The sequence below is a fragment of the Oncorhynchus clarkii genome, chromosome 2 (assembly GCF_045791955.1).
Source record: "Oncorhynchus clarkii lewisi isolate Uvic-CL-2024 chromosome 2, UVic_Ocla_1.0, whole genome shotgun sequence".
In the NCBI taxonomy this organism is placed as follows: domain Eukaryota; kingdom Metazoa; phylum Chordata; class Actinopteri; order Salmoniformes; family Salmonidae; genus Oncorhynchus; species Oncorhynchus clarkii.
The window spans coordinates 72,160,250-72,175,617 of NC_092148.1; the positions used below are offsets into that span (position 1 = coordinate 72,160,250).

The 15,368-nt window shown below is 43.4% G+C and overlaps 1 protein-coding gene across 1 annotated transcript in view; it reads right to left on the reverse strand.

The window, feature by feature from the left end:
- LOC139373287 (CD44 antigen-like) overlaps window positions 1-1,228 on the reverse strand; it is a 36,496-nt gene extending 35,268 nt beyond the window's left edge. The window contains exon 1 of the mRNA XM_071113642.1: window positions 894-1,228. Coding sequence (XP_070969743.1) covers window positions 894-960 — 67 coding nt within the window. The 5' untranslated portion in view covers window positions 961-1,228. The remainder of the gene's footprint in view (window positions 1-893) is intronic.
- Between the last annotated feature and the right edge of the window lie 14,140 nt (window positions 1,229-15,368).

Below are 15,368 nucleotides of genomic sequence, written 5' to 3' on the forward strand. Positions count from 1 at the left end.
GCTGTGCTTTGGCACAGAGCCAGAGAGGAGGCACAGCGAGATCCCTCCCAGCCAAATCAAAGAGAGCAAGACTAACCCAGACCTGTTTGATTCAGCACCAACTTCCCCTTGTCAGAAAGATGCCGCTCTGAGACACAAATCCAATCAAGAGCCCTTACTGAAAGCATGAGGGAGCGAGAGACAAAGAAAATGAAAGACAGCGAGAGAGAAACAGAGAGAGAGAGAAAGAGAGAGAGAGAGAAAGAGAGAGAAAGGTAGAGGAATTAATGAATATCCTTAGAAAATGCAGCGTAAAAGCACGGCAGCATAGCTCTCAGCTGTGGTCAGACAATGAATAGAGCTCTTTCGTATCCTCACATTGATTGAAGTGCAGATAGATGCTTTCTGAAGGCTACAGTGGCCATACAATACCAAGATAACCGGCTGAAGGAATGAGAAATGAGCAGCTGCCCGGCATGGGCTCATTGTTCTCCTCCCTAACACACTCAGTGGTGAGTGTGTATGTGAGCATGTGTGAGAGAAAGAGAGAGAGAGAGAGAGACTTTCTCCTTTGTGTCTGTGCTGTCATGAGTCTCCAGACTGCCAGACGTAAGCCTGTCTGTGCTAGTGTAGCCTAGCGCACGTTGCTTTTCTGGCGTCTACTCATCCATTCCACAGGCACTGCCTCAGCCTATCCTACTCTCTTCTTACACACACACACACACACACACACACACACACACACACACACATACACACACTATACATGCTCATCAAGTGCTGATAATGACAAAAACTACACTGTCTCGCCATAAAATCTACCAACAAAGGAGAGTGTTTCCAGGCTGAAAGCAGAGAAAAAAAGCCCCAGACAAAGAGGTGTCTGCTGGGCAGAGAGAGATGCACAGCCTCACCTTGAGCCGGTTCCAACCTGGAGGAGGCCAGTAATCCAAAGGTAACCCCAAAGAGCAGAGTCCACATCTTGGTCTTAGCGTCTGGCGATGGCTGGGTGAGTTACTGGATGAGTATGAAGTGTGTATGGTCTCTCCAGTTGTCCTATCTTCTCTGTGTCAGGAGTGAGTGTGTGTGTGTGTGGGGGGGGGGGGGGGGGTGTATGTGTGTGTGTGTGAGTGAGTGTGTGTGAGAGAGAGATAAAGAGAGAGAGAGGGAGAGTCCGGTCCTCTAAAGGGAGTGGGTGTCTGGTAGCTATTGGAGCTGAGACAGACTTTGCCCAACTTTTTTTTATTCTCTGCGAGAGAGGGTTTCTGAGCCTTGTGACAGGCAGAATCGGGAAGAGGGTGGTGCATGTGTGTACACACCCTTCTGCCTCTCCCTCTCTTGCTCCCTCCCACCCTACCTTGCGCAGCCTCTCTCTCCATTTTCTCTCTCTCAATCGCTCTTTTTTCTCTTTCCTGTCACTGTCTGCTTCTTCAGTTTTTTATTAGCTTGGAAGGTGCCCCCCTCTTGTGTTTTGCTAACTATCCTCTTTCCGCTCCCCCTTCTATCCCTGTTCTACCTTTCTCTCATTCTGTCTATGACAGCAACAGTTGCTGAGAGCGCATCTGGTCTTTTGTTTTCTCCCTGCTCTGCTTTCAATGAATATCCTCCTCCCCTCTCCTCTCTCTCAACCCCCCCCCCCCCCCCCCCCCCCCTCCAATCTCAACAACCAGAATGATATATTGAGTGCCACTATGTCATCGGATTAAATATAGATCACTTCTACTCTTACTAGGGGCTTTATTTCAAACCCCCTACCTATCCTAGTCTCTTTTCACTGGTACGTGAACTGGAGGTATTTCAGCCATATTCATATTGCTTTCACCTAGCTAAGTCCTATAGATCAGTGGTCAATGAGAATTCAAGGAGAGCCTAATGAGACAGAACCATGAACTGACTGACTACATGAGCATGAAGGAAACTACATTGATGTTCATGAAGATTTGTTCCAGCTCTAGTCTCAGCTGAAGGGCCAAAAATAGCTTAGTACATTTCCAAGTAAGTACCTACAGCAGGTCAACAACATGAAAGGTGGAGGCCTATTGTAGTTGACTTGTTTTCTGCTTCTCAACCAAACACGTATAGAGACTGCTGTAATGGCCCAGCCGATAATTAAACTAAACACGTGTATATAAAGTAGGTTATGTGAAACACGTTGTGATTCTACATTCATATGAGGTACATTCCCCTGTGTATTTATTTGGACAGTGAAAATAAAATGTTTAATTTGGCTCTATACTCTAGCATTTTGGATTTGAGATCAAATGTTTTATATGTGGCGAAAGTACAGAATGTCACCTTTTATTTTAGGGTATTTTCATACATACAGTGCCTTGCAAAAGTATTCGGCCCCCTTGAACTTTGCGACCTTTTGCCACATTTCAGGCTTCAAACATAAAGATATAAAACTGTATTTTTTTGTGAAGAATAAACAACAAGTGGGACACAATCATGAAGTGTAACAACATTTATGGGATATTTCAAACTTTTTTAACAAATCAAAAACTGAAAAATTGGGCGTGCAAAATTATTCAGCCCCCTTAAGTTAATACTTTGTAGCGCCACCTTTTGCTGCGATTACAGCTGTAAGTCGCTTGGGGGTATGTCTCTATCAGTTTTGCACATCGAGAGACTGACATTTTTTCCCATTCCTCCTTGCAAAACAGCTCGAGCTCAGTGAGGTTGGATGGAGAGCATTTGTGAACAGCAGTTTTCAGTTCTTTCCACAGATTCTCGATTGGATTCAGGTCTGGACTTTGACTTGGCCATTCTAACACCTGGATATGTTTATTTTTTAACCATTCCATTGTAGATTTTGCTTTATGTTTTGGATCATTGTCTTGTTGGAAGACAAATCTCCGTCCCAGTCTCAGGTCTTTTGCAGACTCCATCAGGTTTTCTTCCAGAATGGTCCTGTATTTGGCTCCATCCATCTTCCCATCAATTTTAACCATCTTCCCTGTCCCAGCTGAAGAGAAGCAGGCCCAAACCATGATGCTGCCACCACCATGTTTGACAGTGGGGATGGTGTGTTCAGCTGTGTTGCTTTTACGCCAAACATAACGTTTTGCATTGTTGCCAAAAAGTTCAATTTTGGTTTCATCTGACCAGAGCACCTTCTTCCACATGTTTGGTGTGTCTCCCAGGTGGCTTGTGGCAAACTTTAAACAACACTTTTTATGGATATCTTTAAGAAATGGCTTTCTTCTTGCCACTCTTCCATAAAGGCCAGATTTGTGCAATATACGACTGATTGTTGTCCTATGGACAGAGTCTCCCACCTCAGCTGTAGATCTCTACAGTTCATCCAGAGTGATCATGGGCCTCTTGGCTGCATCTCTGATCAGTCTTCTCCTTGTTTGAGCTGAAAGTTTAGAGGGACGGCCAGGTCTTGGTAGATTTGCAGTGGTCTGATACTCCTTCCATTTCAATATTATCGCTTGCACAGTGCTCCTTGGGATGTTTAAGCTTTAAGTTTAAGCTTGGGAAATATTTTTGTATCCAAATCCGGCTTTAAACTTCTTCACAACAGTATCTCGGACCTGCCTGGTGTGTTCCTTGTTCTTCATGATGCTCTCTGCGCTTTTAACGGACCTCTGAGACTATCACAATGCAGGTGCATTTATACGGAGACTTGATTACACACAGGTGGATTGTATTTATCATCATTTATCATTTAGGTCAACATTGGATCATTCAGAGATCCTCAATGAACTTCTGGAGAGAGTTTGCTGCACTGAAAGTAAAGGTGCTGAATAATTTTGCACGCCCAATTTTTCCGTTTTTGATTTGTTAAAGAAGTTTGAAATATCCAATAAATGTCGTTCCACTTCATGATTGTGTCCCACTTGTTGTTGATTCTTCACAAAAAAATACAGTTTTATATCTTTATGTTTGAAGCCTGAAATGTGGCAAAAGGTCGCAAAGTTCAAGGGGGCCGAATACTTTCGCAAGGCACTGTATCTGTTTAGAAATGAATGCAAATTATGTATCTAGACGACCTATTGAATGTGTCATAAGTGTTGATACAAAAGTACTTATAGTGTATTAAATATAGTAAAATGTTTAGTATTTCGTCCCATATTCCTAGCATACAATGACTACATCAAGCTTGTGACTCACAAACTTGTTGGATGCATTTGCAGTTTGTTTTGGTTGTGCTTCAGATTATGTTGTGCCCAATAGAAATGAACGGTAAATTATGTATTGTGTAATTTTGGAGTCACTTTTATTGTAAATAAGAATAGAATATGTTTCTGAACACTTCTACATTAATGTGGATGCCTCCATGATTACAGATAATCATTACTGAATCGTGAATTATGTTGAGTGAGAAAGTTACAGATGCACAAAGATCATGCCCCCAAAATATGCTAATCTCTCACCATTACCAATAACGTTGGAGGGTAGCGTTTTAGGTGAGGTATGATTTGTTATATCTCTCTTCGTTTATCCTATATACAATACATCATCTATCTATGTGAGGCAATAGAGGGAGAAATAAACCACTGTGTTCAGTTCATTAGGGGAGAGATAAAGTGAGCATTGTTATGGCTTATCTTTATCACACCAAATAAAATATGATGGTACAGAGAAATATGGCTGGAACTCCCACCATCTTGATGACAGCTCTAGAGGATTGGCCATGTTACAGTGAGAGGAAACAGCGTGGGAGTGTTGTGAATGGCAAATCGCCCTCTAGGTATTTGCTGTGTAAAAAGCTAAAGTTTTGACATGCTAACAGTAAAACAGTCAGGACTGTGTAAAGCAATAATATGGCAATAAAACAAAGTGTGCAAGGTGTTGCATTACACAGTGAATACAGTGCCTTCAGAAAGTATTAATACCCTTTGACTTATTCCACATTTTGTTGTATTACAGCCTGAATTCGACATGGATTAAATTGATTTTATTTATCACCCGTCTACACACCATACCCCATAATGAAAACTGAAAACATGAGAATAGAAATCTTTGCTAATTTCTTGAAAGTGAAATACAAAAATATCTAATTAACACCCCTGAGTCAATACTTTGTAGAACCATCTTCGGCAGCTATCACAGATGTCTTTCTGGGTATGTCTCAAAGAGCTTTCCACACCTGGATTGGTGTTGCCCATTATTGTTAAAAAATGTAATTGTTGATCATTGCTTGGCAACCATTTTCTGGTCTTGCAATAGATTTTCAAGTAGATTTAAGTCAAAACTGTAACTTGGCCATTCAGGAACATTCACTGTGTTCTTGGTAAGGAACTCCAGTGTAGATTTGGCCTTGTGTTTTAGGTTATTGTCCGGCTGAAAAGTGAATTAATCTCAGTGTCTGGTGGAAAGCAGACTGAACCAGGTTTTCCTGTACGATTTCTTCTGTGCTTAGCTTCATTCAGTTTCTTTTTTATCTTGAAAAACTCCCCAGTCCTTAACCGTTACAAGCATACCCATAACATGATGCAGCCACCACTGTGTTTGAAAATATGGAGAGTGTTACTCAGTAATGTGTTGTATTGGATTTGCCTTAAACATAACACTTTCGATTCAGGACAAAAAGTTAATCCCTTTGCCACATTTTTTGCAGTATAACTTTAGTGCTTCCTTCTTTTCATTCTGTCAATTAGGTTAGTATTGTGGAGTAACTTGTTTATCCATCCACTGTTTTGTCCTATGACGGCTATTAAACTCTGTAACTGTAATCGTTGGCCTCATGGTGAAATCCCTAAGTGGTTTCCTTCCCCTCTGGCATCTGAGTTAGGAAGGGCGCCTGTGTCTTTGTAAAGACGTGGTTGTATTGTGATACAACATCCAAAGTGTAAGTAATAACTTCACCATGCTCAAAGGGATATTCAATGTCTGCTTTTTTAAATTTTTACCCATCTACCAATAGGTGCCCTTTTTTCTGAGGCATTGGAAAACCTCCCTGGTTGAATCTGTGTTTCAATTTCACTGCTCAATTTACAGTAGCCATTAAAAAATAATATTAAACACTTATTGCACACAGAGATAGTCTATGCAACTTATGTGACTTGTTAATAAGCACATTTTTACTCCTGAACTTATTTAGGCTTGCCATAACAAAGGGTTTGAATAAGGCTTTGATTTCTTGTCACACAGATGGAAAAGGAGCCTACTAAAAAGGAGGGGTTGAGTGGAGCTGAAGGGTGGGATTAAAAACAACAAGATAAGTAATGTAAAATATTCTGTGTCTGTACAAATATATATATATATATATATATGTTCAGAACTTTTGTGAAACAGCACAGTTAAAAATATATATGGCAAAATGGAAATCAAACTTGATGGTCTTCAGAGATAGATGGAGGGGGTTGATGGAAGTTGAAGGATGAACTAAAAATAAAAAAGATAACTATTGTAAAAATACATTGTGTACGTAAAGTATGTACTGTATAAGATGGAAGTAGAAGCCTAAGTGTTGTTGTTCATTAGTTTTCTCCAATTAGGGGAGGGGTGGTAGGGTGATGGGAAAATTATATACAGTATAATAATATTTTTTTGAAATATATATATAAACTGGGTGGTTCGAGCACTGAATGTTGATTGGCTGACAGCCATGGTGTATCTTACAGTATACCACGGGTAAGACAGAACATCTATTTTTACTGCTCTAATTACATTGGTAATAGCAATAAGGCACCTCGGGGGTTTGTGGTATATGGCCAATATACCACGGCTAAGGGCTGTCTCCAGGCACCCCACGTTGCCTCGTTCATAAGAATAGCCCGTAGCCGTGGTATATTGGCCATATACCACACCACCTCGGGCCTTATTGCTTAAGTATGTACACAGTAACAGTCAAAAGTTTGGAAACATCTACCCATTCAAGGCTTTTCCTTAATTTGTACTATTTTCTATCAAAACTATGAAATAACACATATGGAATCATGTATTAACCAAAAAAGTGTTAAACAAATCTAAATACATTTTTGATTTTAGATTCTTCAAAGTAGCCACTCTTTGCCTTGATGACAGCTTTGCAAACTCTTGGCATTCTCTCAACCAGCTGCATGAGGTAGTCACCTGGAATGCATTTAAATTAACCGGCGTGCCTTGTTAAAAGTAAATTTTTGGAATTTCTTTCCTTCTTAATATGTTTGAGCCAACCAGTTGTGTTTTGACAAGGTAGGGTGGTATACAGAAGATAGCCCTATATGGTAAAAAAGCAAGTCCATATTATGGCAAAAACAGTTCAGATAAGCTAAAAGAAACAACAGTCCATCATTACCTTATGACATGAAGGTCATTCAATCCAGATCTTTGAATGTTTCTTCAAGTGTAGTTGCAAAAACCATCAAGCACTATGATGAAACTGGCTCTCATCAGGACTGCCACAGGAAAGGAAGACCCAGAGTTACCTCTGCTGCAGAGGATAAATTCATTCCACAATTGTTTAGAAAAAAACAGAATTTGGAAAAGGAGTTACAAGCCTCAGATTGCAGCCCAAATAAATGAGTTCAAGTAACAGACACATCTCAACATCAACTGTTCAGAGGAGACTGCGTAAATCAGGCCTTCATGGTGGAACAGTGGAACGGAATGAAAAAAAATATTGATTGGAAAATAATTCCCGTTCCAACCCCTGGATGTAATACACAAGAAGATGATGTGAGAGAGTGAATAAAGTGTGATTAATGATGGGATCAACTTGAGTGAGGCATACTGTGCTGTAGGATAAAGAGGAACTAGCATAAACCACAGTGACTAAAGCAGTCTCCATCTGTCTCCACCACTCCCTCTTTCTCTGTATCATACTTTACCTCACACTTCCTCAACATGTTATTTCCTGTTCAGCCGTTGGCATGGCAACACATTTTTGTTTGTTTTCTCTGGTAATGACAGGGTACAAAGCAAAAGCAGATAACGAGACGCCCACATGCCCACACAAAACACTCATTTGTGTTCTCATCAAAAGAGCTGGAGGTAATGAAAGTGCACTTACACGCATGAAAAGACTCCCAGGACTGGAGTTAAGACAAAGAATTATGAAGATTAAATATACAATCTGTATAAACTAGCATGTAGTGTTGAATATGTATCGGAGATAGAGAGAGACAGAAACAGAGACAAAGAGGGAGAGCGAGCTAGGCTGAGCTCTAGACCACCAAGCCTAGTTGAGTTACCCTCCAGAGAACAATGGCTGTCCTAGTTTCTTTCTGTGGGGAGACAACAGTGACCCACACGGAAAAGACGGTCCTGTCCTTCATGGGCGCGCTGGGCCTTTTGTGTCATATTTGCTGTTGTCGACTAAGGTCTTTTAAAGCACTTAGGCACACAGCGACTGTCATGGCCAAATGTAGGAGAGACAAAAATGTCTGACAAAATGTCAACAGCGTAGCACAATGGAATACTTCAGATGCTCAAACAGCAAACCATTTCACTTGTGCTTACCTGTTTCTTAGTCAAAAGTACACAGGAACTTGCTTAAGAGTGAACATGGCCTTTGACTGAGAGGATAATATTTATTTAAAAGGGGTCAGTTTCATTTCATTGATGTCTGGGATATAAACCCTTAAGGAATAATGAGAGACAGGTTGACAGACAGCCAGACAATAGAACTAGAGAGAGAGAACACAGAGAGCGATATAGGAGGGAGAAGCAGACAATCAGAGACAAAGAAAAATGTATTGAGCTGTCTGTGAGCATTCTCAATAATTGAACCAAAAGCAAAACAAATCCAACTTGGTTCTGTTCTGGCTCTCCACATGACGTAAGTATGAGTAGAATAGGAGCACAGGAGGTTAACTGGTGTGTGGCAGGCGAGCCTAAACCCCCAAAATGTACTGGCTGAGTCAGCCAGTACACACCCAGTAAGAGTTTCCACCGCTCTCATTGGTTTGCTCACAAGCACGCACACGCACGTTCACACACAGACACAGACAGAGACACACACCCACCCACCCTCGTGGTCAATACTGCTTGTGGTAACGGCCTGGCCGACTAATGGCACTTCCTCAGCATTCTTCTCCAGCAACGTGCCTTTTTCCCTTGGAGCAGCGCATTGAGAGGAATGTGGCTTGACACGATTGCAAGATGTCCATATATGTGCAGAGGGATGAGAAAGCTGGTTTCAAAAATCATTAAACTATGAGGGCAAAGACTCTGGTGAGGATGAACTGTAAGTTAGAGTTGGAGTAGAGGACTATAATGACTCTGTCACATTGTCAGTAGTGTATGGGCAGATGACATTACCCATTGTGGTGATTAAAACAGGCTACCCATACCCGTGCTTCTACACCTACCTTGCTTGCTGTTAGGGGTTTTAGGCTGGGTTTCTGTACAGCACGTTGATATATCAGCTGATGTAAGAAGGGCTATATAAATACATTTGATTTGATTAAACAGGTATTAGTTATTCAGTTAGAGGGAATAAGTAAGGAGGACATGACCTAGACAAGCCTCAGTGAGATCAACTCTTTAGAAAATACCATCAAGAGCTCGGATTCTGTTATATCTAAAAACCATCAAAGCAAACTTATCATTTGATCTGTATTTTCTCTTTCTGGTAAAAATGTGAGCTTTAAGGACGATGGTGAGGAAATGGAACCATGTTGGTTGCAGTGGTGCAGTTTCCTGTGGGGATTGGTTAACCTCTCTCTACAACCACTTAAACATGATGTGATGTTTACAGCATGAGCCAGAATGGTGTGTGTGTGTGTTTGTGTGTGTATGTGTATCTGTGAGTGTACGTGCATACCTCTGTGTGTGTGTGTATATGTGTGTATATGTGTGTATACAGTATATGTGTATATGTGTGTGTGTGTACATGCGGCCCTCTGTCTCTGTATGTGTGTACCTCTGTGTGTGAGAATGGGATAGGTCAACCTACCTCACCCCTGCTCAGTTGACACAGCAGGGTCAGAGCCAGAATGAACCGACTGGGCAGAGCATCATGGGAGCATGACTGGGCTGCTTCAAAAAGCCTGGCTTTGCTCTACAATAAACAGAGAGAGCGAGGGGCTTGGCTGGTGTTTGGGTGACGGGACGGTTCGGTTCGGGCAGCCAGGTGAGTCTCCTGTATGACCAGCTGGAATGTCCCGGTGTCATTCACCTCTGGGTCATACAGTACATACTCAGTACATACTCATACTCATACACTACATACTCATACTCATACTCAGAAAGTCACTCACTGTTACACTCCTATTTGATGCACAGGTGAACCAATCGCAACAATATTTGGGCACAATGTGCTTTTGTCAGACTTAGTGAGTCATGACAGGTAAGCCCACAGGTGCAGTGGTATAGCACTTAAATGCCACTCTACCTTTGGTGCCACCAAACCAGAACCCCTCCCATCCACTACCAATGAATAAGGAAATGGTATGGTTGAGGAGACTGTTCAAAAAAATTACTAAGAAGCGACACACCAATATAGAAAGGGAAGTGTTTTTTTTTTAAGGAAGCAGAAGTAGTGAGGGGAGGGCAGAGGAAATCCTGTCCACAATGGTTAAATAAACGTGAGCGTGAGTGTGAATGGGATTCGGCCTTTTACCAAGTCTGATGATCATTCACAAAGCCTGCTCATCCAGAGGAGTGTGTGTGTGTGTGTGTGTGTGTGTGTGTGTGTGTGTGTGTGTGTGTGTGTGTGTGTGTGTGTGTGAGAGACAGAGCGAGCTGGCTACAAAAGATGTCTAAGCAAACAATATGAAAACAAAAACAATATAGGCAATATCGCTCGTTGGATTAGTTCTATATGTATGGACACGACTCTGGCAAATTTTAAATATTACAATTTTTTTACTGATAAATACGATCTTTCATATTGTTTTCCATGGCAACTGTGGTATGTAAGATTGAAAAAGTTGCCTACTCGTCAACACTGACTATTATTTACGAGGAGATTGCATATCAAACACTAGGCTAGGATCTAGCTAAATAGTTTGTTGCTAGCAAACCTGCCAATATTACAACGAACTGTTCCGTTGTCTGGTTTTAATGGCCTCTGATATTATAGGTTTGTATAAACGTAGCGTGGGCATCCTGATATTCTAGGTTTGTATAAATGTAGCATGGGCCTCCTGATATTATAGGTTTATATAAACCTAGCGTGGGCCTCCTGATATTATAGCTTTAAATAAACCAAGCACGGGCCTCCTGATATAGGTTTATATAAACCTAGCGTGGGCCGCCTGATATTATAGGGTTATATAAACCTAGCGTGTGCCTCCTGATATTATAGGTTTATATAAACCTAGTGTGGGTCTCCTGATATTATAGGGTTATGTAAACCTAGCTTGGGCCTCTGATATTATACATTTATATAAATGTAGCGTGGACCTGCTGATATTCTAGGTTTTTATAAACGAAACGTGGGCCTCCTGATATTATAGGTTTTTATAAACCTAGCGTGGGCCTCCTGATATTATAGGTTTGTATGAACCTAGCGTGGACCTCCTGATATTAGAGGTTTATATAAATCTAGCATGTTATCCTGGCACACGGTAGGTGCCTTGAAACCAATTGAGCAATGTTTGAACGCCACACCTTGCAGAATCCATTCCCCAAATAATTCAGGCTGTTCTGAAGTCAAAGGGGTGTCTGACCAGGAGCTAGTACCTAATAAACTGGCCACTGAGTGTATATAAAACACAGGGACATCACATTTTTGACTGCACTGGGCCTTTAAGATAGGAATGTATGGTTCACTGCCTTGATAAAGTTCAATGGGTGAGGGACAAGGAGGAGTAAGGCAGATGAAGAGAGAGGGATGGGGTAGGGCGGTATCGAGTAGAGTGAAGGAGTTTGTACCCCTCTCTCTCACCCTCCCTCCAGTCAGAATTTTGAATCAATACCTCCCACCTTCCTCCTCCACTGCCCACACAACAGTGAGTAAGTAGCCTGCCTCACCCTCATGTTCCCCATTGGGTCTGTACTCAAACCTCTACATTCTGTTAGGCTCCAAGACAGTCCTGGTCACATACACACACACTGTCACGACTTCCACCGAAGTCGGTTCCTCTCCTTATACGGAGGCGTTCGGTGGTCGACGTCACTGGCTTTCTAGTCATCGCCGATCTACCTTTCATTTTTCCATTTGTCTTGTCTTGTTTTCCTACATACCTGGTTTCAATTCCCCCAGTATTAGATGTGTATATAACCCTGTGTTCCCCTCATGTGTCTGTGTGTAATTGTTTGTTGTTTCATTTATGTGCATGATAGACTGGTTTGCGCTGGGTTATGTCAACCCATATTGTGTTTAGGGTTCTTAGTGCCGTGTGTTTTGTTCGCCGAAATAAAAGGCTCCTTTGGCTACCCAACTTCTGCTCTCCTGCGCCTGACTCCTTACAGCCAGTTACGCATATCTAACAGAATTCCACACCCGACCATGGAGTCAGCAGGAGTACCCCAGAGCAGGAGTACCCCAGACCATGGAGTACCCCAGTTATAGGAGTCGAGGAGCGAGTCAGAGAACACGCGGCGATGCTACAACATCTCGGCGTCGGAATGGACATCGTCGTTCAGACCATGGACCGCTGGAGGAGACAGAGAGTCCCTCCAGCACCTCCACCAGCACAACAGGGGTTACCACTACTTGTCCCTCCTGTTACTGGTCCCAGTGGGATGTGTCTAACCATTCCCAGGGAGTATGATGGGACAGCGGCACGCTGCTAGTGGTCCCTGCTTCAGCTGGACTTATACACGGGCACCGTTTCCCGGCTCCCTCAGTAAAAGAGAGGGTGTCCGCCCTTGTCTCGTGCCTCTCGGGGAGAGCTCTGGAGTGGGATAATGCCATGTGGGGAGAAGGAGATGCGGCGTTGGACGACTTCGAGGAGTTCACCCACCACTTCCGGGCAGTCTTCGACCACCCTCCCGAGGGTAGAGCAGTGGGTGAACGTCTCTTCCACCTGAGGCAGGGGACGAGGAGCACCCAAGAGTTCGCCCTGGAATTTCGGACCCTGGCCGCAGGAGCAGAATGGAACAACAGGGCCCTTACTACCACTGCAGTCTATGCGAGGATGTCCGTCGGGAGTTGGCCTGCAGGGATACCACCCTCACCTTCGACCAACTGGTGGACCTGCATTCCCAGTATAAGGCCGATTCCGGCGCAGCTGGGAATTTTATCGACAGAGCATTCGCCCATAGGTTAGGGAACCCTATTGTTCCAGTGGTTAGGCCTTTCCCAGTTCACGCTCTGGACAGTCGACCATTAGGGTCCGGGTTGATTAGCGAGGCTAAATATGCAGGTTTAAAAATATATACTTCTGTGTATAGATTTTAAGAAAGGCATTAATGTTTATGGTTAGGTTGCAACGCAGGACACGCTAGATGAACTAGTAATATCATCAATGTGTAGTTAACTAGTGATGATGATTGATTGATTGTTTTTTAAAAGATAAGTTTAATGCTAGCTAGCAACTTACCTTGGCTTACTGCATTCACGTAACAGGCAGGCTACTTGTGAGGCAGGGGGTTAGAGCGTTGGACTAGTAACCGAAAGGTTGCAAGATTGAATCCCTGATCTGACAAGGTAAAAATCTGTCGTTCTGCCCCTGGACAAGGCAGTTAATCCACTGTTTCTAGGCCGTCATTGAAAATAAGAATGTGTTCTTAACTGACTTGCCTAGTTAAATAACGATTAAAGAAAGGTGTAAAAAAATATACATTTTTAAATAAATAAATAAATTGGCCAAATCGGTGTCCAAAAAGACAGATTTCCGATTGTTATGAACACTTGAAACCGGCCATAATTAATCAGCCATTCCGACCTCTAGAAAGCTCCATCAGTTTTCCAAGCCTTTGTAGACGAGAGTTTCAGGGACCTGCATGGGCAGGGTGTAGTGGTGTATATTGACGACATTATGATATTTCTCGGCTACACGAGCCGAGCATGTGTCCCTGGTGCACAGGGTGCTTGGTCGACTGTTGGAGAATGACCTGTACGTCAAAGCTGAGAAATGTCTTCTTCCAGCAGTCAGTCTCCTTCCTAGGGTATCGTATTTCCACCTCGGGGGTGGAGTTGGAGAGTGACCTCATTTCAGCTGTGCGTAATTGGCCAACTTCCACCACGGTAAAGCAGGTGCAGCGGTTTCTAGGGTTTTCCAATTAATACAGGGTTTTGGTCAGGTAGCGGCTTCCATTACCTCACTGCTGAAGGCAGGACCGGTAGGTTTGCAGTGGTCGGCTGAGGCGGACAGGGCTTTTGGTCACCTGAGGGCTCTGTTTACCTCGGCTCCCGTGCTGGCCCATCCGGATCCCTCCTTGGTGTTCATAGTGGAGGTGGACTCTTCCGTGGCTAGGATAGGAGCCGTGCTCTCTCAAATGAATGTATTTATATAGCCCTTCATACATCAGCTGATATCTCAAAGTGCTGTACAGAAACCCAGCCTAAAACCCCAAACAGCAAGCAATGCAGGTGTAGAAGCATGGTGGCTAGGAAAAACTACCTAGAAAGGCCAAAACCAAGGAAGAAACCTAGAGAGGAACCAGGCTATGAGGTTCACAGCCAGTCCTCTTCTGGCTGTGCCGGGTGGAGATTATAACAGAACATGGCCAAGATGTTCAAATGTTCATAAATGACCATGGTCAAATAATAGGGTGCTTGGTCGACTGTTGGTCAAATAATAATAATCACAGTACTTGTCGAGGGTGCAGCAAGTCAGCACCTCAGGAGTAAATGTCAGTTGGCTTTTCATAGCCGATCATTAAGAGTATCTATACCACTCCTGCTGTCTCTAGAGAGTTGAAAACAGCAGGTTTGGGACAGGTAGCACGTCCGGTGAACAGGTCAGGATTCCATAGCTGCAGGCAGAACAGTTGAAACTGAAGCAGCTGCACGGCCAGGTGGACTGGGGACAGCAAGGAGTCATCATGTCAGGTAGTCCTGGGGCATGGTCCTAGGGCTCAGGTCCTCCGAGAGAGAGAAAGAAAGAGAAAGAGAGAATTAGAGAGAGCATACTTAAATTCACACAGGACACCGGATAAGACAGGAGAAGTACTCCAGATATAACAAACTGACCCTAGCCCCATGACACATAAACTACTGCAGCATAAATGTGGCCCCAACCAATGATACCCCTGGACAGGGCCAAATAGGAAGGATATAACCCCACCCACTTTGTCAAAGCACAGCCCCCGCACCACTAGAGGGATATCTTCAACCACCAACTTACTATCCTGAGACGAGGCGGAGTATAGCCCACAACGATCTCCGCCACGGCACAACCCAAGGCGGGGCGCCAACCCAGACAGGAAGATCACATCAGTGACTCAACCTACTCAAGTGACACACCCCTCCTAGGGACGGCATGAAAGAGCACCAGTAAGCCAGTGACTCAGCCCCTGTACTAGGGTTAGAGGTAGAGAATCCCAGTGGAAAGAGGGGAACCGGCCAGGCAGAGACAGCAAGGGCTGTTCGTTGTTCTAGAGCCTTTCCGTTCACCTTC